Source organism: Leptonychotes weddellii, chromosome 8, assembly GCF_054177405.1.
Source record: "Leptonychotes weddellii isolate Sample4059 chromosome 8, ASM5417740v2, whole genome shotgun sequence".
Taxonomy (NCBI): Eukaryota; Metazoa; Chordata; class Mammalia; order Carnivora; family Phocidae; genus Leptonychotes; species Leptonychotes weddellii.
The window spans coordinates 40,389,440-40,417,186 of record NC_138376.1 but is presented as its reverse complement, the minus strand read 5'-3'; the positions used below and the strand labels follow the sequence as shown (position 1 = coordinate 40,417,186).

Below are 27,747 nucleotides of genomic sequence, written 5' to 3'. Positions count from 1 at the left end.
AGGGGCAGTGGAGGGATAGGTGAGGAGAACAAAGATTTGGGAAGGAGGAGTGAAAGGGGGCAGGAAGGATCAGATAGGAGATATTTGGGTGAGAAATAGAACATAATTCCATGACTGTTTGGGAAGGATCCAATATAACTACAAGGAACCGGGATATCTTATCAAAGGTTTGGGAAGGAGAGATGATTTGGGAGAGGAGAAGAGTGGTTTGGGACAGGTTGATGTGGGGAGACAGTGATATCCATCTGCTACCCCATTGGAGACGCGGGTCCAGAGAAGGGTGGGAAAGGCGTGTCAGAGATGTAGATCTGAGCATCTTCAGCATAGAGGTTGTCAAGGAATAGTGTAGCTCTCCTGTAATGGCTATTCATTCCCCCCATGATGTGCTGGTTGGGATCTAACTGTCACAACATTGATAAAGACAACATATAACAAATAACACCGTCAGCGGCATTCAGAGTTGTATTTCCAATTTCGGTGTTCCATTGCGATTTAGAGTCATGCAGAATGATGTCTATATCAGTGATGCTCTCTACAAGTGGAAGGTTTTAGGTTTTCAGAGGCATTTATCACTGATCAGTGGGTGTCTGAGTGCACCTGGAAAGTTCGCGTGTTGAACATCCTGCACCCCCCCCACCCCGAGCTCTGCTGTAGCTGAGACAGGCTTCCCATTTGGTGAGTTGTCTTGCCTTCCACAATGCGTGCTGCAGGTATACCTCTGCTTCTTCATTAGGCGAAGTAATAAGCATTTAACATATAAAATATTTGTTGCAACAACCAGAATCTCAGATACGAGTAGGTCATATTCTTAAATCCCTTGTTCCTTAAACAAAAATTATAATTGTGTTTTTCTTGTGATAAAGACTCTCAACTCATAAGACTTTTGTCTTTTGAAATGGTTTTAATCTCAGACTCTTTCTAGCTGCCTTGGGCAGTGTAGGCATTATATATATATATATATAATTTCCCCCCCCTTGGGTGACAGTTTCTTTTTGCAAAGTTATCTCAGCCCATAACTGAGTTTTGATATTTTAAAGGCTGTTTGCTATCTTGGAAAAAAATTACGAAGATCAGTTTCTGAATTGTTTTACATTTTGAATTCATCAGTGGGAAATGAAAGAAGTCCTGGGCAGAGAGCCTTCAGTGTCATTCCAGGTTACTTTTCAAGTTATAGATATTTATGGAAAGAGAAATATAGCTGCAAAGAGTAATGCAGAAGCAAATATGAACTGGAATTCCTTCTCCACGCTCTCTACAGGCTTCTTCCACCGGGACTTAAAGCCTGAGAACCTCCTCTGCATGGGCCCGGAACTTGTGAAAATTGCAGACTTCGGGTTGGCCCGAGAAATCCGATCAAGACCCCCATACACAGACTATGTATCTACCAGATGGTAAATCCTCTTTCCTTAAAATTATTTAATTGCACTTCTTTTAAAATATACCATCATACTGAGGATAACATTAATGTCACATATAAGTAACTTTTCACTAAAGGTTTAAAAGCTTGGGCTGTAAATCCCTTTAAAAGGAGGCCCGTGGTGCTTTTCCATGATATAAATAATATTTTATATTCAGCCCTAACTGAAGACCGTTTCCTAAAAGAGTTGTGTAGAAGATTCTCCAAAGACCTGTCTAAAAAAACCAGCTAATAACTATGCCGAAACTTTCAGACCCGAAGCATTTAAGCAGTTGGCCATGACCAAGAAGTAGCCTGCAGACAAGTTTTATGTTCTCTCTTTCTCCTGTTCTCTCTTCTTTTTCCTCACTCTCGCTCTGTGTTTCTCAACGATGCTGTACAGCAGAGTCCTGCAGAGAAATGCCCAATAGGAAATACCATGAAATAGAGAAGCACTACTTTATGACGGCGTGCCAAGCCATCCTGAGTCCACCTATCACACGGAACTAGATAGAAATTAGAAATACAGGTCTCTCCCTGAGAATTGATGATAGTATTTCATTTAACTTCTGACCTGTAGCAGCACTAACCGGCAGTTCATCTCTGCCCCTCCAGGTACCGGGCTCCAGAAGTGCTCCTGAGGTCTACCAACTACAGCTCCCCCATTGACATCTGGGCGGTGGGCTGCATCATGGCGGAAGTGTACACCCTCAGGCCACTCTTCCCCGGGGCTAGTGAAATTGACACCATCTTCAAAATTTGCCAGCTGCTGGGGACACCCAAAAAGGTAATGATCCGGAACAAAAGCCTGTGGGCTGAAGCCAGCAGCTTCCCTTCCCTCCCCCACCACCCTACTCCCCCCCAATCCCCCCTCCTCTCCTGCACCCCGTGAGCCTTGCCCCTTTGGATCACCTGCCGGACCTGCAGTCTTTCTCTCGACCTCAGTGGTCCTTCCCTGCCCTTTCCGCAGTCGTGGCTGCCTCTGGCCTTCCTGCTCTTAATCTTAAGTACACGTGTTATAGCTCCCTCTGCTCTTCTCTCGGCCACCTCACCTCCCTTGCCGGGCTTCGCTATCCTCATGGCTACGACTCCTGCATCCATTCGGAAGTCTCCTAAGTGAAATCCCTCCTTGGAACTGCAGTCACATACCTAGACTACCTGTGAGATTTCCTCCCGACACCCTCACCGTCACCGTGGACTCAACATCTGACACAGATTGTGTTTGGCTGACCCCCAGCTAGCCTCCTTGCCCCGTTCCCCGTTCCTGGCCGCGCTCTCACCCAGAATCCCAGCGCCCCAGCCTTGAGGCTGGGTTTCAGTGTCACCCTCTCTCTCCCGTACCCTCCTTCCCCGGCCACAAATCCTGTTGAACTTGGCTGCACGGCTCTGGCCCAGGAGCCCCGCTGCCGCCAGCGCAGGCCAGCGGTGAGCCTCCGGCTGTGTCGGGGCGTCTTCCCAGTCCGCCTGCCCTCAAGTCCTGCCCCCAGCTTATCTTTCGCTCTGCAACCAGATCCCCCCAGCCAAACAGCAGCCCTGGTACGGCCCTCCCTGCTGAAAATACCCGTTGAGGCCCCACGCCCCAGCCTTCTTCACTCTCGCAACGAATCTCTCATGGGGTCCCTGCACCCTGCTGGCGCGGCCCTGGTGGCGCCCTGCGTCCCTGCTCTGCGCATGCGCGCTTTGCACCCCTGCGTGAATGTCTCACGTGACCGAAGTCCACCCTTTTTCCAAGGCCCCTCAGTAATTTACCTCCTCTCTGCTGCTCTGCTCTCATCTCCATTTCAGCTGTGTTCTGCGTTACTAATATCTTTATCTCTATACATCTCTGTGCCCTGGACCATAGGCTTGTGTTTATTGGTATTAATTTTCCAGGTCCTAGCACCATTGCTCGTACAGACTAGACCCTCAAAACATTTTAGATCATTTGAATAAATCATGAGTGCCACCTCTTCAAGATTTCCAGAGTCTTTTGCTGGAATCTTTACCTCCTCTGGATACCTGTACCTCTCTTGTGACCCTCATCACTTTTTTTCCTCTGTATTATTGTGTTTTTAAATAAATGTCTTATTTTCTCTTTTTGGACAGTAACATCCTTAAGGGCAGGATCTATACTGGATTATTTTCGGATACCCAACAACACTAAACATATAGTAAGCACTCAATAACCATCTAACTGAATAAATGACATTAGCGATACGTAATGCCACTTGACCTTAAAAAAAGATAAAAGCAATTATACCAGAATGTGTTTTGTAAAATAGTAGTGTTGGAACTAGAAGGGGCCTTAAAGATTATTTGCTCATCTTTTTCTGTATTACCTCCAGAATTTAGTGGGAATAATGCATGGAACAGTGGAGAGCTTGAGACTGAGTGGAACAGCTTTCTTTACTGCAGGACTTCTCCACATGGTTATTTTGAATGATCAAGATGGGGATATTGTCCTGCACCTGGGTGGCTCAGTCGTTAAGCGTCTGCCTTCGGCTCAGGTCATGATCCCAGGGTCCTGGGATCGAGCCCCCCATCGGGCTCCGTGCCCGATGTTATAAAACCAGTTGGTGGCAAATTCAGTGTGTTTCCCACTGTTCCTCTGACTTCATGTTCTTTGTAGTTCCTCCATTAGCATCCTCTGTGTTTCATCGCACACGGTGCCGCACTGTGAGTATGAGCACGGTAATGACATGATTGCTTTTCCGTCAGGGGTACATGGGCCACAATAGAAACTATCACAACAAGTCGGCTAAGCAAGATCTTCTGTGTCTTCCTTCTTTCAGACCGACTGGCCTGAAGGCTACCAACTCTCTAGTGCGATGAACTTCCGCTGGCCCCAGTGTGTACCCAATAACTTAAAGACCCTGATTCCCAATGCGAGCAGCGAAGCCATTCAGCTCCTGAGAGACATGCTCCAGTGGGATCCCAAAAAACGGCCAACAGCTAGTCAGGTTGTCTTCCATTTCCTTCTGTTCGATGCATTTCTTAGGAAGTTCATATCTGACTCTGAATAATTCCTATAAGTTTCATAGGAAGTATTTCATTTGGTATGATGGGTGAAAAATCGTATGAAATGCCACTAATGGTAATATTATATATAAAAACATAAAATAGTTTGAAACTTACTGTATATAGTTAAAGGTTTAAACAATACAGTTTCTTTGAAAATTGGCATACAGTTTCCCATCGCCACATAGGAGGAAATGAAAATAAGCAGATATATCTACCCATCTTTGGAGAGTGTTTTCAAAGATATTCTCTAAGTTAAGATTACGTAGCAGTTTGCTTATAAGGCAATACTGGTTGCCAAAAGGGAATTTGAAAATATCTTGTGAAATCCAACTCCCTTGTTTCACAGCTGACACAGAGAGCGACAGACGAGATAGAGCTGGGATGATAAGTATCGTTAATACTTTATAGCACTTAATAGTTTGTAGATGCTTTAGTATGTTTTTACGTGATTTGAACCGTATGAAGATTCTGTGAAATCAGTGGTACTATTTTCACTCTGTAAGTGAGAAAACTGAATCTCGGAAAGCTGAAGCGATTTCCCCTAATCATTCATCCAGCAACTAGTACAGACAGTGCAACCAGGCTGCAGGTCGATGACACAGATGGTGGGTCTCCTGCTTCATACCTCCTGTTTTCTCACTTTGACCTGGATGATAAAATGCACCCAAAGAGACGTGGTAGAGCTACGGCCTCAGCCACTCCCATGCCTCTTGCAAGCCTCCCTCTGCATTAGCATGTCTGGCTCCTTCTCTGCGGCCCCCGTTGGCGGTTACATGGCTCAGAATGACAAAGGTGACCGGTTCTAATCAGAGACATGATTTGGCTAAACAAAAGTGACGGGGATGTTTGAAGATAGGGCTGATGTGATGTTAGAATTTGCGAGAACCAGAGAGACAATAGTTGGGGGTTAAGGAATTATGGAAAAGCAGCTCCAAAGGCTCAGAGAAGAAAGAGCCATAATTTGGTACTATGAGACTCTGGGTGGCCGGGGTTGGAAAACTCTCAGAAGTGCACTCCGGGGGATGAAATTCACAAATATCCTGAAGGCAGGAGAGAAGCTTTCTGACGAACCCAGTTTTTTAAAGGTTGTACCCAAGAGATGAAAAGAAAAAAATCTGTAGCAAGGAACCAAGAGAAGAACAATGTGTACTTTTAAGAATAGCATCAGAAAAGCTAAAAACAGCCCCAGATCAGTTTGCAAAAATGCCTGGAACTACAGAGACTTTTCAAGTTAGATGCCAGGGTCCAGAACCGCTACCAGACTCTCCATGGTATCGCCCTCTGTGTCTACACTTACATATAATTATTACAGATGTTTATAACCCAGAGTTATTAAGAAAGGTTATGTTCTGTTTGGTGATTTCCATTCAAAAAGACTAGGGAATACAGGGAATATTTCAGAAAGAATTGTGAACCCAGCCCTTTAAGATTTATCCCCTGACTATCCGGAAAACTGGATTGTTCAGAACAACCAACAAGGTTTGTTAGTTGTTGTTGATAGCCAGGGTTTAACTTTATCACGTATTACATTCTTGGCATTCCTGGGGTAAAATACTGGCTCATTTTACACTTAATTCTTCAGAGTCTTCCAAGATTATTGTGTTTGGCTCTCATTTTTTTTTTCTCAGTTTTATATTATTTTTTTTTCTTTTTACGTGCTGAGGAAATTGGCTCAGAAAGGTGAAATATATTACATTTAAGACATATAGCAGGGGCACCTGGGTGGCTCAGTCAGTTAAGTGTCCAACTCTTGATTTCAGCTGAGGTCATGATCTCAGGGTTGTGAGCTCAAGCCCCACATTGGCTCACGCTCAGCAGGGAGTCTGCTTGAGATTCCCTCTCTCTCCCTCTCCCTCTGCCCACCCCCCTCTCTCTCCCTCTCTAAAAAAAAAAAAAAAGATATATAGCAAGTAAATTACAAAGCCAGCATCTGACTGGGTATTGTGTAAGACTGATGAATCACAGCCCTGTACCTCTGAAACCAATAATACATTATATGTTAATTAATTAAATTTAAACAAACAAACAAACAAACTATATACCAAAAATTAGGATTTGCCAGCACAGACCAGTATTTCTATGGCTCCATGATACAATGCATATGGAAATTATTTAAATATCCTTTAAATCTTTTAATGAGGTCTACTTATATTAAATGGAAGTTTCAAAGAAAAAAAAAAAAGAAAAAAGCCAGCATCTGTTGAGCCAGATACTTTTCAGAAGTAGCAAAGGTAATAGTACTATTACTGGCTGCTTTATCCAAATAATTTTAAATGTATACATTTTACATTTTAGATAAGGAAGCTCATACAGAGTATCACACATTCAATGCTGTTTTCTAGTTGGTTTAGGCTAAGAAGCTACAGTAAACTGGTCCCATGAAATGTAGCTCAGTGAGCCTGATGGTATTAACCTTCCTGGATAGACTTTTCTCCTAAAGCAGCCCTATGTATTATTCCAGGCTCTTCGATATCCTTACTTCCAGATTGGGCATCCACTGGGCAGCACCACACAGAGCCTTCAAGATTCAGGAAAAGCACAGAAGGATGTCCTGGAAAAGGCTGGCCCACCTCCTCACATCAAGCCGGTCCCCCCCACCCAGCCCCCAACCAAGCCACACCCGCGGATTTCTTCGAGACAACATCAAGCCAGCCAGCCCCCTCAGCATCTCATGTACCCCTTCAAAGCAGAGGCTTCCAGGACAGATCACCCGAACCATCTCCCGGAGGACAAGCCAAGCCCGTTGCTCTTCCCATCCCTCCATACCAAGAATCCTCCGTCGGTAAGCAGTGAAGATTTCCTAGCGAGACTTGTCTGGCCTGTTCCTCTTCTGACCCCACTGACTGTGTGCAAGATTTTCTTTTTTCAGCATATAAAGTCTAATTACAGTGACCGTTAATTACAGTAAATGTATCTTTGCAATATCGTGGAATAGTGAAAAGCGCTTTGGCCTTGGAGTTGAAGGTCTAAATTCAGGTTCTGGCTGTGTCTGTTCATATCAGTGCTGGTGGCAGGCACCTGCAGTATGGTGGTTGAGAGCTGCCCGGAGCGCTCACGGGGCCAGGCTCTCCAGTCTCAGCTCTGCCACTTCCTGGCTTCATGCCCCTGGGCAAGTTCCCCGGCCTCCCTGCTCCTCCTTCCTCGTCTCTAAGATCGGGGTAATAATTGCATCTACCTGATAACAGTTCTTTTGGGGGACTAAATGAGTTAATACTTGAAAGAATTTAAAATAGTAGCTGACACTTCATCAGAACTTGATAAATGTTAGTCATTGTTATTATTAATCCCTGTGGATTAATGAGTTTCCTCATCTGTAAAAGGAAGATCCTAATGCCTGTCTTGCCCCCCAGACCAGGCTGTGCATGACAATAAAAGGTCCCGCTAATTGTGAAGATGTTTTGAAAAATCACGAAGTGCCATAATAAAATTTATAGATTGTTATTCCTATGAATGCTGTTAATGCTAGGCTGTTAACTGAGCCCAGATCTTTCTCCTTCTCTTGGACTGGTGCTCAAGAAAAAAGAATGAGTGTTAGATTCAATAATAACCTGAAAAGGGCATCTAGTTACCAGTAGCTTTGTAATGCTGTCTGAGAGTCTGATTTTTCTGACAGCTTTATGCAAAGGCAGTATTTTTTCTGTCAACTCGTATTCATTCACTGAGTCCCAGCTCCCAACCAACACTGAGATACCGCATGAGGTTACCAGAGTGGTTGGTATCTTTAGACTGTTCGCTGTACCCCAGCCCACAACTTTGGAAGCAATGTGTATTTGGAAATTTCCTATTGTAGCTAATTCTGTAATTAAATAGTATCCGGATCTACTAAGAAGGCAAAGAAAGCATATTTGCAGTGTTTTCGGTGAATGGCAGGATGAATGATATCTGAGCTGTATTCTCCTGCATCTCTGTTTATGACAGAATAAAGCATGTCAATGCTTTCAGGGATGAGGCCCAGATGACAACCTAGCTATCCTCCCCATGTGTGAGAAGCACCTTAAATTTCTTTTTAGGGGCACCTGGGTGATGCAGTCAGTGGTTAAGTGCCGGACTCTTGATTTCGGCTCAGGTCATGATCTTGTGGTCGTGAGATTGAGCACTGCATATTTGCGCTCAGCGTGGAGTCTTCTAATGCTCTCTGTCCCTCTCCCTCTGTCCCTTCCCTCTCTCTCTCTCACTCTCTCTCTCAAAAATAAATCTATTTTTTAAAAAATTTCTTTTTAAAAATCCTTATCTTGTACACCTGAGTGTCCCCATAGGATGCCAATGGGTGTGATGTGTGCAGGAGAGGTGAGAGACAGAGGCCCAGGAACGTACTTCCCATGGTTGCATGTTGAGAATGATATGTCCCCGGATCCTCCTTTTCATCACTGAGGAAATTTGGAATGGGGATTACTCACGGGTGAGCTCCATTAATACCAAGTATGACTTTATCCCCCACTCCTTGGATGCACAGAAAATGCTAGCTGGCCTGGAACACAAAAATGGGGAGATCAAGCCCAAGAGTCGGAGAAGGTGGGGGCTTGTGTCCCGGTCGACAAAGGATTCCGATGACTGGGCTGACTTGGATGCCTTGGATTTCAGTCCGTCCCTCACCAGGATTGACCTGAAAAACAAGAATAGACAGAGTGAGGAGACTCTTTGCAGGCAAGTGTGCACCCGGGCTCTGTACACAGATCGAGTCTGGGGTTTGTGAAATGATCTGTACCTCTCTCATGATGCTTTCCGTCTCATGCTGATCTAAGCCATGTTCCCTTGCTTCAGATTTGAGAGTGTTCTGGACCTGAAGCCCTCTGAGCCCATCAGTACAGGCAGCAGCGCCCGCACCCAGACCTCCTATCAGAGGCGAGACACACCAACCCTGAGGTCTGCGGCCAAGCAACACTACCTGAAGCACTCGCGATACTTGCCTGGTAATAGAAACGCTTGCCTTTACTTTCATCCTCAGAAACCATTTCCCCGGAATCACGTATTCACAGAGATTCTGTTTTGAAAGGCAAGTGCCCAGGGCCTTCTAGAACTTCAGAACTGGCAGGAACATTACAAAAATATTTGCTGAAGCCCAGGCCTCACATTTTATATATATATATAGCTGCGTAAGAAAAAATGTTGTAGTGGAAACTGGGTCTGGCCGCCCAGGAGGGAGGAACTGATGGTGAGAGCCAGGGGGCACTCCTGAGGCCCCTGCACCAGGCCAGGGTTAGGAACAATGACCAGTCCTATGTACTCTCAGGAGACCGGGGTAGGTGCTCAGTCACACCACCTGGCAGTATTACAGGGGGTAAGTGTACATGCTCTAGTTTGATGGGTGCACAAGCCTCTCTCCAGATTCTCCCGATTCCAAGCTTACAGCACCAGCCAACCATTCATTCACAGATTCATTCAATCAGTACATACGTACTGAGCATCGAATGTGTGCGAGGCACTGGGGAAATCATGGTGAGCACAGCGGCCAAGTGGGACCGCCGTCTATGCGGTGACTTTGTACCACAGCCCTGTAGACAATACTCTCGCCCCCGTGCAGCTTATATTCTAGTGGTGGGAGCCAGACCCTAAACAAATAGACAACCAGTAGTTCCGGCGGTGATTGGAGGCAGGGAGGAAGCACCGCTGTAGACAGAATGCTCAGGAAGGGCCTGTCTGAGCACGTGACTCCTGGCTGGGCCCCCACAGAATGGGGAGGGACAAATGGGCAGAACAAAGCAGGCAGGGGAAGCAGCAAGTGGGGAGCCTGGGAGGCAGGAAAGGGCTTGGCTTGTGAGGGGAAGGGCAGAGGGGCCGGCGTGGCCCGAGCGTGGTAAGAGGTGATATACGTAGCACGAGGCATCTTTGGGAGTCTTGTAAGACATTTGAGATTTATTTCACAAGCAGCAGGAAGCTGTTGAAGGGTTTTAATTGGAGAGCATGCTGGGTTCATGCCCATCTTCGTGCTGAGTGGATGAGGGCAGGCTATAGCTCTCGTGCGGGTGAGGGGAGTGGTGGCTCAGGCTGGGGCTGCAGGACCCACGGGACATGAGGTGGGAAGAAGGCCCCGCTGGTGGATTGGCTCCTCGCCCTTGGTTGGCCTCCCAGGATGACCTGGGAGAAGAGAGAGCAGGTAACAGGGTACAACAGTGGTCCAGGTGTCAGGGGCAGAGACCCCCAACTCCAGGGGCCACAGGCCAAAGGGAGCCAGCTGGGAGGGAATTAGTTATTTCTTTTTGGCTCTAGGAGAGGAAGGAGGATAAAAGATGAATTCAGTCTTTTCAGTTCTGAAAAATAGCTGCAGTGCTTGACATAAATGGGCAAGTGGGCGGTCTAGTGGGTGGTTTGGCTTGAGGTTGAGATGATTGATTAAGGTCAAGGCAGCCTTGGGCGTGAGGGAGTCCGTGAGGGTCACCAGCACTTGATGGTGCTCATGGTCCAGGTCAGGTATGAAGAGGGGTCTGGGGGACAGAATGCAGAAAGAGGAGAGCAGGGGGCTGCAGAGCTGGCCGGGCGGAAGCGGGGCAGAGAGGAACTTGGGAAGGTGACAGACAGGCAGTGGCCCATGCAGGGGTACCTGTGGGAATGACCAGAAGCACTGACGCCCAGGATAGCACCAGAGGGGCCAAGAGAGAAGACGTGAGACAGATCTGTTGGGAGAAGTTTAGGAGACCTCTCTCAGGCTGCCCATCCTCTGGGCGTACTAAACCCCAGGTCGCCATCTTTCCTCCTTTCCTCTGCGTTCTATCGGACAACCTCATGGTCAGTTTTTGCTCTGACGATTGAACCATAGGAAGTTTAGACAAAGTGAATTCTGGGATGAGTTTGCCACTGAAATCTGGTGCAAGACGAAATAATGTATTTTGCATTTGAAAATCATTTCTTCCCTATTAGGAATAAATATGAGAAACGGCATACTTCCAAATCCAGGCAAGGATTTTATTCCATCTAATCCGTGGTCTAGTTCTGGTTTGTCTGGAAAATCTTCAGGAACAGTATCAGTAATCAGCAAAATAAATTCCGGTGAGTAGTGATTATTAACTCCTAAATGACAAGAGGCAAATTCTCTGGATGCGGCAGGGTGGGTCCGGAGAGACAAGCTAATGGAAACGAGAGGGTTTTCTGGGGTGGAAACCCAGGGCCCCTTTTTCAAGGCCGTGCTCCTGTCTCTTTCTTGGCAGCAGGCTCTGGGGACCCAGCCAGCTGCCGCGGGGTCTGCCCTCAGCGTAGCTGGGGAGCCAGGCACCTCTGGCTTCCGAGGCCCTGTGCTGCTGGCCATCCAACTTAGCTCCATCTGCCTTGCTCCATCTCGTCCCCTCCCTCTGATGACCCAGCCTTAGTCCAGAGCATCGAAAAACCTCTTCTGGTTGGAAGGTGGACAGCTCAGAGGGCCATCCCCACTTTTTTTTTTTCCTCATCCCCACCTTTTTTTAAAATGAGAAATGAGTTTCATAAGCCTTCCAGACGGGCTAACCCCATTCCCAGCAGGCCCCTTTCCCGCCTCATTTTTCCTCACACAGGCAGCCCCTGCCATGCATTGCTTCTCTTTCCACACTGCCAGGGAAAAACATCTGGGCGTCCCTTCTCCCTGCTTTATCCATTACACGTTCATTTATTTTGAGAAATACAAAAAAGAAGGAAATGAGGTATCAACAGCCATGTACCCACCACCACCAGCTCAAGGAGTCAAACTTTGCAAATACTCATGAAGCCCACCGTCTAGGCCTTCCTACCCTTTCCCTCCTTCCCCCTCTCCTTCCTCCGACCCCCACCTGATTTGAGTGTTTATTATTTCTATGCATTTTTAAAAGATTCATGAACCACACAGTATGTTCTTACATGTTCAAAAATTAATACAAACATAATTCTGGATCTCCACTCCTTTTAGTAATTATATTATGATATAGCAATTACACATACATGTAAGACACATCATAGTATATATTATAAAACATATATAACGTATATCACTGTATCATCCCATAATTTATTACTTTTACTGGACCATAATGTATTTATCCTTCTCTTCTTGATGAGCGTGTAAGTTGGGAACCATCTTTGCCGTGAGAAGGAGTGTGGAAATGAACCTCGGTGTACCCTCTTGCCGCGCACCTGCGTGAAGGTTTCTCTGGGGATAATGTAAACAGGTTAAAGGGTGTGCTCATCTTTGACTTTACAGATGTTGCCAAACTGCTCTCCGGCAGGGTCTGGGAGTGGTGCTGCCTCCTCGATAGCACTTGGTACTGTCGAGATTGCAAACTGTGTGCTGGTCTGATGGGTGTGAGGCGGCATCTTGTTGTGGCTTCAACTTGCACGTCCTGTGTACTAATGAGGTGGAGCATCTTCTCGTGTGTTCACGGACTATACGTTTTTCCCCTTTTGTGACTTAACCTGTTCAAATTTTCCTCCCGTTTTTTTTTTTTCGTATCTCTTCACCAAAAATGCAGAATGTGCCCTAGCACAACACAGCCCCTTACCCAGGCACTGCCACTCTGCCACACATTCTCTCTTTTCCCCCCCATATAACTTCCATTTGTATAACGGCCTGTAATAACATTGTTCCTCATTCTGTGTGTACCTGAAGTCTTACTGAGGCTTATCGATCTCTGTTCATCCATCCAATATGTATTGATTACTGCTACGTATAAGGCATCCCATTAACCTCCTGGAATAGTAAGATGAGTCGCATACAGTTCCAGCCCTTAAAACACTCTCACTATGAAAATGTCATAAAAAATGAATATATTTAATATAAATCATTACTTTTTCTGATTACGGGCCAGAGTATTTAGCGTAGAATTACTTGTCATAACTAAATAATTTTTTTAAAGATTTGATTTATTTATTTGACAGAGAGAGACACAGCAAGAGAGGGAACACAAGCAGGGCGGAGCGGGAGAGGCTTCCCGCGGAGCAGGGAGCCCGATGCGGGACTCGATCCCAGGACCCTGGGATCATGACCTAAGCCGAAGGCAGACGCTTAACCGACTGAGCCACCCAAGTGCCCCCATAGCTAAATAATTAAGATCACCTGTGTGCTGCTCAGTAAGAGAACAGTTCGGTGAATTATGGTTTAGCCAGATTCTAGAATTTGTATATACTGATATGGAAGGATAACTATTCTCTGTTACAGCGTGGAAAAAGCAAATTTTGGAACAGGCTAAACCCGTTATTCCGAAAAAGAAAGAAAAATGCATATGTCCCTTTTCTTTTCTTTTAAAGATTTTCTATTTATTTATTTGACAGAGAGAGACACAGCAAGAGAGGGAACACAAGCAGGGGGAGTGGGAGAGGGAGAAGCAGGCTTCCCGCGGAGCAGGGAGCCCGATGCGGGGCTCGATCCCAGGACCCGGGGATCATGACCTGAGCTGAAGGCAGGCGCTTAACGACTGAGCCACCCAGGCGCCCCGCACATGTCCTTTTTCTTGAACGAACCAAGCATCCAGGCTCCGTTCAGGCGCAGGCTATAGGAGTGGCCCTGTCTTTGCTGCCCCCCTTCCCCGTCTTTCCGACAGTGTGGTGTGGAGGAATGCTCTGCTCGCAGTTCACTGTTTTTATCGTATTTCCCCCTAAAAGCAAATGCCCAATTCTTTATTGTTCCGCACCCGTGTAACCCTGTTGGTGTTATGTGCACATGGGGTCTTTGTAGTAACGAGCTTTTGCTTTTGTGAATCAGTTGGTTCCAGTTCAACAAGTTCTAGTGGACTGACTGGAAACTATATCCCATCCTTTCTGAAAAAAGAAGTTGGTTCTGCTGTGCAGAGGGTACACTTGGCACCTATTCCAGACCCTTCTCCTGGTGAGTTCTGTTTTGGGCTATTCATGAAGCGGCTCATCAAACGGTCCTCGAATAATGGCTTTGTGCCAGGCATGTTGTAGGCCGAGGACCCACCAGCGAAGGAGACCGACAAGACTCCCTGTCCCACGAACTTACACCCCACACACAATAAGTAAACCGAAGCAGATGCTCACCAGTGCTGAGGAGAAAAATGAAGTAGGCGGGATATAAGGAAGGTGGAAGTTGGAGTGTGCGTTTTTAAAGAGGGTGGCCAAACCATAAGAGACTCTTAATCTCAGGAAACAAACCGAGGGTTGCTGGAGTGGTGCGGGGTGAGAGGGATGGGATGGCTGGGTGATGGACATTGGGGAGGGTATGTACTATGGTGAACGATGTGAATTGTGTAAGACTGATCAATCACAGACCGGTACCCCCGAAACAAATAATACATTATATGTTAAAAAATAATAATAATAATTAAAAATAAATAAAATAAAGAGCGTGGCCAAAGAAGACCGCACCGCAAAGGAACTGTTGAGTGAAGGTGTGAAGGAGGTGAGTGGGTAGCCCTGCGGTGTGGGTGAGACTGCCCCCAGCACGGGGATCCTAGTGCATGGGCCTGGAAGCAGGAGAGAGGGGTAACTGAAGGTGGGGTGGTATGAGGCCCTGCAGGCCACCGTAAGCTTGCTGTCACTGACTGCGTGGGACATGGGAGCCAGTGGAGGGTCTGGAGAAGAGGCGAGAGGCCATCTGACTTGCATCTTGCAGCCTCACTCACATGCAGGTTGTCATTAGGCTGGGGGCCGGGAACAAGGTTGGAAGCAGGGAAACCAACTGGCTGCCAGAATTATCCAGGCAGGGAGTGATGGGCCAGGCTGCTGAGAGCTGAGCTGGGCCGGGTTCTGAGTGTATCTGGAAGGGAGAGCCAGTGGCATTTGCTGACCCATGACATGTGGGCTGTGAAAAAAGAGGGGTCAGGAATGACACCACTATTCTTGGCCGGACAACACTAGAATAGAGTTGTCCTTCAGCGAGAGAGGGAAGACTGTGAGTCGCCCACCAGTGCTTCTCTTGAACTCCCATTTTCTGATATTTTTGTCGCCAAGCTGCATTTATTTCCTTTGTTTGCAGGAGTCCCATATCAGTCCGACCCACCTTCCTCTTTAATTGCAGGCTATTCTTCCCTGAAGGCTGTGAGACCTCATCCCGGACGACCTTTCTTCCACACCCAGCCTAGAAGCACTCCTGGGCTGATGCCCCGACCTCCAGCTGCCCAGCCAGTGCATGGCCGGACCGACTGGGTTTCTAAGTACGCATCTCGGCGATGACCAGCATGAAGCTTCTGGGCTCAGGGGAAAGCAAGACACAGTCCCTCGGCCAACTGGTGTTCTGCCGGCAAGAAACCGGCAGATGGTGTGAAAGCAAACACTTTATAGTTACTCTTCTGAACTAAGACATTTCAATATTCTTTTTAAGATTTTTTTTAAATATTGATTTGAATGCAATACCCTTTTTTTGTACAAAATTATTTTATTCTAAAACTGGGTCCCATTATTTTCTTAAACAGCGCATTTTGTATATATGGATTATGTTTTAGCATTTTATACAGTCAACTTTGTAATGAACTTTTTAAGAATTAATTGATTTTCCTTTGGGGTTCCAGATAATATTTTATACAGATTTTTAAAAATGTAATAATATTGATGCAGTATTGCAGCAGGGGTGCAATTGAAGGCCACCCGATAGAGGGTTATTTACTCAACGCGGGCAGATATTTGTGAAGCGGTTAAATTTTAAATGTGGCACGCTGGTACTTCAGGCTTTCTTGGACCAACCTCAGCGCTAGATAAATGATCTTCTGCTTTTCTCGATATCAGATTATTGGTTTGATTTTGTGACACCACTGTGCTGTTCTAAAAATACTATTATGCAATGAATTTCCCAGCTGAAAGAACTCTAAATAGTTTTTGAAATTTTTACAACAACCCTTTTTGGTGGTTGGAGATATGCAAGGTGGTTGGAGCTATGAACCAGGTTTTATTATGCTGGACCATCACATTCTATTTTCTCCCGTTTTTTTTATGTTTCCTCCATTTCTGAAATCCAGTTGTATAAGTACCCCCAAAAGGGAAGCCTTTGAAGCCAGCAGGTCTTTAACATAAAGGTCAACACAGTCCGTTAAACTTGTATCCCTATCAAGATGCACGACCAAAAAGCTAAGTTTCAAAGCAGCAGAAGATTTTGTTATTATAATAACTGATCAACTTTTGCATTCAGCTCAGTTCTCCAGGCCTGGCTAGGAACAGACGACAAAGAACCTTCTGTCCTAGCCACATTCTCAGGGCACTTTGGGGAGCAGGAAAGATTTATGGGAGAGGTTCCACTGACCTGGGAAGTCCCGGCTACCACGAGGGTCATGTCGGTAGCGTGCCACATTTGAACTCTTAACCCTTGTGTAGTTTCTTCACACAGTGGGAACTCTCTTTGTTGGACAGAGGCTGTTCCATTGAGAGGAATGTTTACAGCAATTTTGAAAATGACAAAGCTAGTTTGGAGACAGAAAAAGACAAAAGGTCTGCTCTTCGTCCATCTCTGTAGGGTACGTCTGCCTCCAGCAGTGGTTACCTGAAAGGCAGGAGGGAAGGTCTCCGCCAGGGAACACGATACAAACTCAACAGTGTGTTGACTCACGTTCTCCCCGGCCCCAAGCTACTCTCATTTGGTTCCAGGTTCCAGGATCTAGCAGGTTGAGCCATATGAAATTGTCTGTCATTTCTGTAGGGTAAAATGATAGATTAAAGTGAATATTGGCACTTTGGTATGATTCAACCCAATATGTGGGTAAATTATTGCTTTGATGTATTGGTAGTAAGTTGCAGCCTGAACAAATTGCCATGGCTCCCAAGGGGCCCTAATCTAAATCAGGGAGTAATTTCTGCTTTGGAGAATCTGGCACAACAATGTACTTGACCAAGCACTATGATCCCTAGGGGCATGAGAAAAGCACATAATGGATGTGGATTTGATAGGTAATATTTTCTGTTAACAAACTGGCAGCAAAGCTTCAGAAAACAAATATGTATATGTAAGCACAACTTGAAGCTGAGTTCACTTCTGTATTATATTCTCAACTCATTATCTAAAGCAACAGAAAATGTGTTTTCAGAGATGAGTCCTTTACTGCAATTAATATTTATTTTCCCTTTCTGTATTATATATAAAGAGTAAGTTAATCTGTAACCTTACCCAGCTTGCTGGAAAGCTGGTTTTAAATTGTAAATACCTCTTAGAGAAGCGAATGGATTGTGAATACCATATTCTTGGCACTCTAGCTTATGTTAAGGTCATGACATTTTTTAAATTGAAAAAACCTAGTCACCTGGTTATTACACATTATAAAATTGTTTTTGTAATACTTTTGTGGGCCCAAATTCAGAAAATATTTCCGTTTTCGTCCTCTTACTTTTTCCTTTATTTATGAGTAAACAACTTCTCTTAGAAAGCCAAACATGCTTATCCATGTGAAAGTCGAGAAGCTGATGTGCAGTTGAGAAAACCAGAAGACTGAAAAAACAATGTAAATTCTAAAGAACCAGCAAAATCCTAGAAAGTTCTCTTTTTTTTTTTTTGCCCCCCGTAATGGGTAAAGGACGAATGTGTATACATGCTGTTTACTATAGAAGGGAATTGTGACCATTTTTTGTTAAGTGAAAATCAAATGCTACCTGGAGTGTATATCTTTTAGTTAGTAGAGAATTATACGATGTACCATAAGACACCAAGAGGAATGAAAGAGTTTCACTGTACCTTATCCATGACTATACCTCATTTCCGGTCAGAGAGCTTTTTGGGACGTCGGGAAATGGTACAGGGATGGCTCTCACTGCACACCCAAAGGTCCAGTGATAGTGGTTTGCCAGGGGGTACATGTGTGAACTGCAAGGCAAGCTGCATGGGCAGAAGAGCTACTCTTGGTGTGATTGTTCATCTTACCATAAAATTCCATTAATTAATAAGCACTCACCCAGCTTGTGTATGATAGGGTTTAAGTAGGAAGAAAATGGATTTTCAAACAGTTTTTTTTTAGACACCTCTCTTATAGATAGCCTAAAGGACTGTATACATATAACTAATTGACATTGTGTCATCTTCTGACGTTATCAAAAATCGAACATAATCAAGGTAACGCCTAAGTACAAATACCAGTACTACTGGGGCTCATGGGCACCATCTTTTCTCGTGAAGTAGTGTTTCCCTGCCATCGAGCCATCGTTTTGTGCCATTTAGGAGAAAAGGAACACAGGCTGTATGTTCCAGCTCAGTGTATGACCAAAAGCAATACGTTTATAAGAAAATGTTTGACATGCTAATTATTTTATATCATTTAAAGCATACTATAGTAACTCGTTTGTTCAATATATGTGCTTAATTTTTAGAATTATTTTTACAAGTTCCAACCAAAGTACTGTATTTTATATAACTTATTGTGAGGACCCTCTCATGGAAACTATTAAGAAGACAAACTGGAGGCAAGCATCACATCAATCTGTATTATCAGTTTCTTAGAGACACTGTGCTAATGTGAATTTGAAATGACCCAAACAGTCTTCTGATCTCAGATGTCTTAGTACTGATAGCAGTTTAGTCACCGGATTTGAATCCAAGGAAATAGCTGAGAATATATTTATTTAAAAAGCAAATATTCATAATGATGAGAATAGAAGAGGACAGAAAACCACTGACACAAGCCCCTTCTGAAATAAAACACTGTGTTTTGAATAGTTTGTCCGAAGGTGTTTAAAAACATTAACTTTATGTAAGGAAAATTCTGCTCCAAATAAAGTTAACAGTTAAAGAAAGAAAAATGATTTGAGTGTTCCCTTTTTATTTTCAGTGTTCTTCCATCAAAAGATAACAGTGGGGCTCCTGGCTGGCTCAGTTGGTAGAGCATGCAACTCCTGATCTCAGGGTTGTGAGTTCAAGCCCTGTGCTGGATGTAGAGATTACTTAAAAATAAAATCTTTAAACAACAAGATAACATTCGTATTTCCTAATGTGGGAATTTGGTATTTTATAACTTCTTAATGCTTAGTTCATACAGTGTTACTGCCATGAAATTAGAAGCATGAGCTTAGAGCAGCAATGTAAAGAGTTACCCTGCAATCTGGAGACTTATTTTTATTTTATTTATTTTTTTTTGAGGCTTTTTTTAAATTTAGCATTTAGCAAGTTAGGTGACTAGGAATATTTAAAAAAAGAAAAAAGTAGGTGGAGGGGCGCCTGGGTGGCTCAGTTGGTTAAGCGACTGCCTTCGGCTCAGGTCATGATCCTGGAGTCCCTGGATCAAGTCCCACATCGAGTCCCACATCGGGCTCCCTGCTCGGCAGGGAGCCTGCTTCTTCCTCTGACCCTCCCCCCTCTCATGTGCTCTCTCTCATTCTCTCTCTCTCAAATAAATAAATAAAATCTTTAAAAAAAAAAAAAAAAGAAAAAAGTAGGTGGAGACGATTTCTTGTTGCCGATTTCATCTTGCTTCATAATTAATACCTACCTTGTATGTTTTCAGCTCTTCACAGCATACTCATATGCACAATATAAACCTTCAAACGAAACTCATCACGTCATGAATTACATACAGGATTCCACAGGAAAGTCACTTCCCAAACATTCTTTGGATCCTCGAAAGAATTTTTTAGGAATACAATTTACCCAAGGGGTACTGCTGAATCCCTAAGTGTGCCCTCCCATCAGAACACAGCTGCCCTGACTATGAACTCGACAGCATTTGTCTAACTTCCTGGAATCATCTGCCCACCCTGCCCCTTCAGAGGCCCTACAGATCTGAGCTCCCGCCATCCTTCCTGCTAATAAAATCTGCTGTTGGGGCGCCTGGGTGGCTCAGTCGTTAAGCGTCTGCCTTCGGCTCAGGTCATGGTCCCAGGGTCCTGGAATCGAGCCCCGCATCGGGCTCCCTGCTCTGCGGGAGGCCTGCTTCTCCCTCTCCCACTCCCCCTGCTCGTGTTCCCTCTCTCGCTGTGTCTCTCTGTCAAATAAAAAATTAAAATAAAATAAAATCTGCTGTTGGGATCTCCCACGTAGAAGCAGATTCCTGGCTCTTCTCCTGGGTGGGCAGCAGGTTCCCAGGTGGCCTGGGCACCAGCATGAGTGTGGTTGGAGGCTACAGCGGGGCTATGGAGGGCACCACAGCTGTCCCCAAACGAGAGCCTGATGAGCCCTCTTAAGCTGGAGGTGAACCCCAACATCCAGGCCGTGGGCACTCAGGAGAAGATCATCAAAACCCTCCCCAACAGGTTTGCCTCCTTTATGGACAAGGTGCAGAAACTGGAGCAGCAGAACAAGACTCTGGAGACCAAGTGGAGCGTCCTGCAGCAGCAGGAAATGGTTCAGAGTGACATGGACAACACGCGGAGTGCTTCATCGGCAACCTTGGGCAGCTGCTGGACACAGTAGCCCGGGGAGAAGCTGAAGCTGGAGGTGGAGCGTGGTGACATGCAGGGGCTGGCGGAGGACTACAGGAATAAGCAGGAGGAAGAGATCAGAGAGCGTGCAGAGATGGAGAATGCATCTGCTCTCAGCAGGAAGGCTCTGGATGAAGTTTACATGAATAAGGCAGAGCTGGAGTCCCGCCTGGAGGGTTCAGCCTGAGAGATGGGCTTCCTCAGGCCGCTGATCTCCGACACCTCTGCGGTCCCCTCGGTGGACGACAGGAGCTCCCTGGACAGGACGGCATCACCGCCAAGGTCAAGGCCCAGCCAGCACCAGGGGATCGCCAGCGGCAGCTGCAGCTACAGCCAGGCCGAGACTGAGAACGTGTACCTGATCCAGTACAAGGGGCTGCAGACACTGGCTGGGAATCACACTGATGCCCCCCAAAGCGCGAAGACGGAGATTTCCGAGATGAACCGCAGTATCAGCCGACTCCAGACTGAGATGGAGGGCCTCCAAGGCCAGAGGGCTTCCCTGGAGGCCACCAGAGCTGATGCTGAGCGGCGCGGGGGAGGGGTCCATTAAAGACGCCAACGCCCCGCAGCGAGCTGAGCAGGAGCTGGTGCAGCAGCTGCCCGAGAACAGAGGGCTCAGGGACGTCAGACTGGCCCTGGTCAGCGAGATCGCCACCCGCCCACGCTGCTGGAGGACGGCGAGAGCCGGCTGGAGTGTGGGATGCAGAAGGTGAATGTTCATACCAAGCCCACCAGCAGCTACTCAGGTGGGCCGAGCTTGCCTCCAGGGACTTCAGGGGCCTTGGCCTCCGCTACCGACTGAGCTCCTTCTAGTCCAGCTTTGGCTCTGGTGGGCGCTCCAGCTCCTTCGGCAGTGCCAATTCCTCCAAGGCCATGCTTGGTGAAGAAGGTCAAGACGCGTCATGAGAGGCTGGTGTCCGAGTCATCGGATGTCCTGTCCAAGCAAGCAGCCTCTGTGGTCCCTCCCAGTCTCCCCCATCCTGTGCCTGCCATAGAGCCTTTGGGGGAATGAGCTGTGCAGGGGAGCACTGGGAACAGGAGACCCACCTAAGACTCAGCCCCAGTTCTCAGCCTACTCTTGGGGGGAGTCTACCGCCCTGGGTACCCCCTCTTGCCCATGCTTCCAACTAAAAGCCCATTAAAGTGTCTTTTCTAAAAAAAAAAAGCCTCAGGGCACTGGCTAGTTCAAGTCAGCAGAGAGTTTGAGTCTTGACTTCTGGGTTGTAAGTTGGAGCCCCAGGTTGGGTGCAGAGATTACTTAAAGATAAAATCAAAATAAAATAAAAAATAAAATAAAATAAAATGCATCAGTTGGTTCAAGTCAGTATGACGTGGGAAACAAAGGCAGAAGAAAAATTATTAAATTTCCTTACTACCTAGAGCCCACTGACAAGTCCTTGAAACAGGCAGAGTGACATTCCTCTAGGGACTCAACTGCCTCAATGTTAATACTTTGTTAAGGGCAAAAGGCAATCCTAGCCTGAACACACCCCCCCCCACACACACACACACCAGGATGCTGTAAATCTACTTTAATGTATAAAAATTCCTTTGGAAACTTCCTTTATCTCTAAACCCCCCAAGATACATGTTGGCAATCATCCCCCAAGCATATGGTCCACCGATACACATCTGAAGGGTCTCATGACTGAAGTTTTATTAGTCGGTAATAAATGACCTTTTCCCAGCAATAGCTAGCCCCCTCAAGGTCCTAGAAACCTTGCTTCCAAAATTCCTTAGAGACTTACGCTATCCCTAACCCCCTCCCAACTTGAAAGTATATAATGGGCCACTCCTCATGACCCCAGTGTAGCTCTTCCAGCCCACGGGTCCTGTCCTCGTGCTTTAATAAAATCACCTTTTCGCACCAAAGACATCCATCTCAAGAATTCTTTCTTGGCCATCGGCTTCAAACCCTAACGTCTTTCCTACATCAAGTACAGCATGCAACTCTTGATCTCAGGGTTGTAAATTGGAGCCCCACGGTGGGTGTAGAGATTACTTAAAATCTAAACAAACAAATAAATAAATAAACCAAGCCTCAGTTGGCTCGACCAAAAACAAATCGACAAAAATAAAACCCTGATGTTGGGGAGTGACATCACCAAGATGGCAGCATAGGTTGTTCCTGACATCATGACCTCCCACCAGAACAACCAGCAACTATTCAAAAACAAGACACCACTGAGAATCCTAGAAAATGCAGTTGAGGCTGAAGCGCCCCCTGCCCCAAGGAGACCAAGAGCTTCTGCTTTAGAAGGGTAAGAAGTGATTACATGTTGACTGCATTGCCCCTCCCCCAAGACAGCCTAGTGCCACACAGACAGGTCTTCCCTGAGCCTCTCCTTCCTCCAGTGGGAAAAGAGAATCCCAGGGGGACAACTGGCCTCCCCCCACCATCGTGGGCCATTTTGGAGGAGCCCCTCCCTGATCTCACATCAGGGGAATCTGCAGCTACTGGGAATCTGTGATGGAAAAGGGGGGAGAAACTTGCAACAACCAGCACACAGATCTCAGAAGACCGAATTCATACTTGCAGTGCTCAAGTAGTAATCCCAACCAGCAGTTTTGCTCATCTGCAGAACCAAGGCGGGAGTGCACTCTGACCAGGGAACTTGGTGGGGTGCAAATCCACCTGAGTCAGATCCTCAAACACAGAGTTTTATTGGCCCTAGAACTCAGTTTGTCCATGCCCGGGCAAGCAGCTGAATCACAACCCTATCTGCTGTGGAGTGTCTCCCAGCCCCATCTGACCAGAAGGGCTGGTGACAACTCCTGGAAGCTGTGTGGCCCAGCAGCACTCAAGCTAAGAGGTGGCTGAGCAGAGCTGACCACCCGCAGAGCAAAGCCAGTATGGGGTGCAGAATGTTCCCATGCTGTGCATAGGCAGGGGAATTGATTCACAGCCAAGGCTGAAGGTAGCTTCTGGCTTCTCCCAACCTGAGAGCCTGTTTGGGAAATTGAGAGTAGCCTGGAGCAGCCCATCCCCTTCCCACCAGGCAAGGGAGCTGAGACAGGGCCCTACTTGCTGTAGAGTGTCTTCTGGCCCCATCTGATCAGAAGGGCTGGCAAAAACACCTGGAAGCCATGTAACCCAGCAGGACTCAAGCCTAGAAGCAGGCAGAGTCTACAGTTTGCAGAGCAAAGCCAGTGGCCCTGTTTGGACAGGGAACTGGGGTGTGGGTGAGCTTGAATTAAGAAAATAAATGAAGAGCTGTACCAGCTTTAGAGCTGCTTCTCTTGCTGCATCCAGGCAGGGAATCTGATTCATAGCCCTGCTCATCGCTGGATACAGACTTCAGCTTATCTAGCCAGGGAACCTAACCAGAGCACACGGGAAGCTGTGTAGCCTGTTCAGTGACATTGGAGCAGAGCACAGCCATGGCTTTCCCATCTGCAGAGCAAAAACAATGGCTTCACCTGAGCACAAAATTCAGTGCACACTCTGGCCTGATTTGGGTCCCCAAACAACGAGCTATATAAGACTTGGGTTCTGTCCTGCTACTCTGCTAAGGCAAGGAAGTTAATTCATAGCCCCATCCATTACTGAAGATAGTCCCCAGTCCTGACCATCTAGCAAGCCTCACCAGGTACTGTGGGGCCCTCCAACAGCCTCACTTGTATAGAGAACCATGCCAGCAATCCCGTCCAGCTGTTCTCATCCAGTGACACACTCTCCCATCCCCATCCTCAGAGCTTGAACAGTTGCCTCACCCAAAAATAGACCATAATAGTAGGCCTCTTCTATTCAAAGACATTACCAGCAGACACACCCAAAAACCCCAACTGAGCTGACTGGTGAAGAACTGTCTTTCCCAAAGTAAATCTGTAAAGTCTGAAAGAGGAGCCCCATTACTCAAATACACAGATTCCAATGTAAAGAATCAAGGATCACAAAAAATCAAGTAAATATGACACCACCAAAGGAAACTAATAAAGCTTTAAGAACTTACCCTAAAGAAATGGAAATCAATGAACTGTCAGATGAAGAATTCAGAACAATCCTCTTAAGAAAAAGCTTAGTGAACTGCAAGAAAACAGACAACTAAATGAAATTAGGAAAACAACGAAAAAAATGACAAGTTTAACAAGGAAATAGCAACCATCAAAAAAAAAAAAAAAACCCAAACAAAACAGAAACCCACCCAAAACCCCATCAAACCCTAGAAATTCTAGGGTTGAAAAATACAATAAGTGAACTGAAGAATTCAATAGAGAGTTTCAAAAGGAGACTCAACCATGCCGAAGAATCAGCAACCTGAATGAGACACTGGAAATTACCCCATCAGAGGAGAAAAAGAAAAAAGAATGAAAAAGAGTGAAGAAAGCCTATGGGAATTATGGAACACAATGAATTATGGGACACAATATGAAACAGTATTCATATCATAAGAATTTCAGAAAGAGAAGAGAAAGAGAAACGGACAGAAAGTATATTAAAGCAACAATGGCTGGAAACTTCCCAGACCTGGGGAGGGAAATGGACATCCAGATCCATGAATGGGGCCCAAAAGACTCCAAATAGGTTGAACCCAAATAGGGCTACACTGTGACATGCTATTATATTATAATTAAATTATATTATGCTTTATTATAATTAAATTGTCAAAAGTCAAAGAAAGGACTTCCCTGGGCACTGAAAACAAATCAAGTAGGTAGAATCTATCTACTATCTACTACCATACTATCCACTATGATTAAGACTATCCCAGATTGAGAGTGACCCCAAGGGTCTCCAAGAATAGAACAATGTGATCAAACTTAGCTCCCCAAAATTGACAAACTACTTGCTGTTAGAATACGGTCTCGGGCGCCTGGGTGGCTCAGTCGTTAAGCGTCTGCCTTCGGCTCAGGTCATGATCTCAGGGTCCTGGAATCGAGCCCTGCATCGGGCTCCCTGCTCCGCGGGAAGCCTGCTTCTCCCTCTCCCACTCCCCCTGCTTGTGTTCCCTCTCTCGCTGTCTCTCTCTTTGTCAAATAAATAAAATCTAAAAAAAAAAAAAAAAAAAAAGAATACGGTCTCTGATACCAGTCATTTATAGCCAAGGCTGAAAGTAAGCCAATTGCTTCCCTCTTTCCTTACAAGGAATAAAATGACCTAAATGTACCTGTTATAAAATGGCACAGAACTTTATTTCTCCACAAGCCTATGTAATCATAGAGTCTTATGATACTGCTTTAGTTTCTCATTCAGGTAAACAAGACTGCTAGGGATAATATTACCCCTATTGTATTAATTAGGTTGGACTTATGAAGTTGACATTTTTGTAGGCTGGAGAAATACAGTAAAATATCAGCAATTTGATATGGTTCAACTCATTAGAAATAAGGAAATGGAGATAAATATTTGGTTCATAAACAAAATTGAATAATACTTGTCCTATCTAGTTTGCTTAAAGTGGATTCTTGCAGAAAGATGGGTTAGAAAAAATAAAGAATAATCACTTTCAGCAGGTTTGGAAAATATGACTGCCTACCCACATTAAACTGAGTATTGTCTGTGTTAAGTCAGAATTAGAAAGGTGAAATTGAACATATACTGTTAGTCTTATTTGTAAGTGACTTCTCCGATTCTTGTGGTGCCCCGCTGTTCTTGACTTGCTTCTCTTACTTTACATACTTTTCTGGATAAGCTCATCCTTTTGCTGCCAGTTGGATCCATCTCAGTCATGTTTTCTGAGTCCTCACTGGCATTTATTTAACTGTCTAGTGGACATTTCCAGATGAATGGCTTGTAGGAATGAAAGAAATCAACTCATTATTTTCCCCAAACCTTGTCCTCCTCCACCCAACCAATGTTCATTCATGTAATCATTTTTCCAACACATATTCTCTGAATACCTACTCTGGGCTAAGCATTATTCTAGGAGCAGGGTATACAAAATCATATTTTTAAAAAATATGAAAATTCCTAACTTCATGGTATTTGCATTCTATTAAATCTACCAACAGATAACAAAATACGTAAATAAAATACCTGATATGTTTGATGACAATAAATGTTATGAAAAATACAGAAGGAGGGTGGAAAAGGAAATGTGTGTGTTTGGGGGGAGACTTTTTCTCTTCCTTTCCTCTGCTCCCTGTGATATGATTAGTAAATCTGTTACCTTCCACCTCCTTAATATCTTACCTTTTCATAGCCATCATCTTCAAATTCATGGTGCTACTTTAATACACACGGGTATTTAATAGGTCTCTCTCTCCCCTTCCCACCGTCCCAATTCATTCTCCACACTCCTGCTACAGGAATCTACTGAAATTAAAATCTCTTGTTCTTTGCTGCCATTGTTCAGCTCTGCAGGTTTCTCAAGGCAGGTACTCTCAAGAGCCCCTCATGGAGGAAACAGTAATCAACATCTATAGTTTGAGAAATAGCAGAAGCCGCGTCTAATAACAAGAAATAGTTTCTCAGTCCTTTTGAAGGCATATGTTTTAAACTCTGAGATCCATGTGAATTCTGCCTTCTACTCTGTAATATAGCCTTGATGGCTTTACTTTATTTTTTAAAGTTTTAACTTATTTACCAGCCAAATTACTTTTTTAGCCCCACTGATACCTCCACCCCAATGCCCCCCTTCCTCCCCTCCAGGAAGGTGCTCTGTTTAGCCTGTGACTTAGAGTGGTTGTCTTTAAAGTGTATGAAATGAAGGGAAAGCTCAAGATGATCATGGGGTCAAGAAAGAAACGGGAAAAAAATATGTATATGATCTATATACAGAATGAGACAATTTAAGTTCTGTTTAATAATATATGGGTTCTGTTTAATAGTATGTTATAGAAGTACTTTGTCCTCTTGTAGGTACTTTACCTGCTTTAAGAGGCTTCAAAATTAGTTATAGCTGTACGAATTAGTTGTAGCTGTTGTGAATTTGCAAAGTGTTGTGGTGGTGTTTGTAGTTTTTAAAAAATATTTAAGATTTTATTGACAAAAGAAAGGCAGACTGCCACGTGCAGCGCCTCATTTGGATGTGTCTGGAGTCTTGGAAGCTTGACTACCCTACGTTCTCCTACAAATGGACCTTGAGAGAGCTTGTTTGGAGGTTCTAGCAGGGGAGCGCAGCTACTCGTATACCCTTGACCGAAGAACGGTCCTCCTCTATCGGGGAAGGTCGTCCTCTTCGACCGAG

The 27,747-nt window shown here is 45.3% G+C and overlaps 1 protein-coding gene across 4 annotated transcripts in view; it reads left to right on the top strand.

Annotated features, from left to right (window-relative positions):
* The window catches only part of CILK1 (ciliogenesis associated kinase 1), a 35,198-nt gene extending 17,047 nt beyond the window's left edge, over positions 1-18,151 (top strand). Inside the window, exons 5-13 of one of the 4 annotated variants that reach the window (XM_081828417.1) lie at positions 1,259-1,391; positions 2,012-2,183; positions 4,168-4,335; positions 6,858-7,178; positions 8,850-9,040; positions 9,158-9,306; positions 11,252-11,380; positions 14,034-14,156; positions 15,309-18,151. In XM_081828417.1, coding sequence (XP_081684543.1) covers positions 1,259-1,391; positions 2,012-2,183; positions 4,168-4,335; positions 6,858-7,178; positions 8,850-9,040; positions 9,158-9,306; positions 11,252-11,380; positions 14,034-14,156; positions 15,309-15,463 — 1,541 coding nt within the window. In that variant the 3' untranslated portion in view covers positions 15,464-18,151. The other 3 variants (XM_081828419.1, XM_081828420.1, XM_081828418.1) reach the window with 3 other exon arrangements.
* The last annotated feature ends 9,596 nt before the right edge of the window (positions 18,152-27,747 follow it).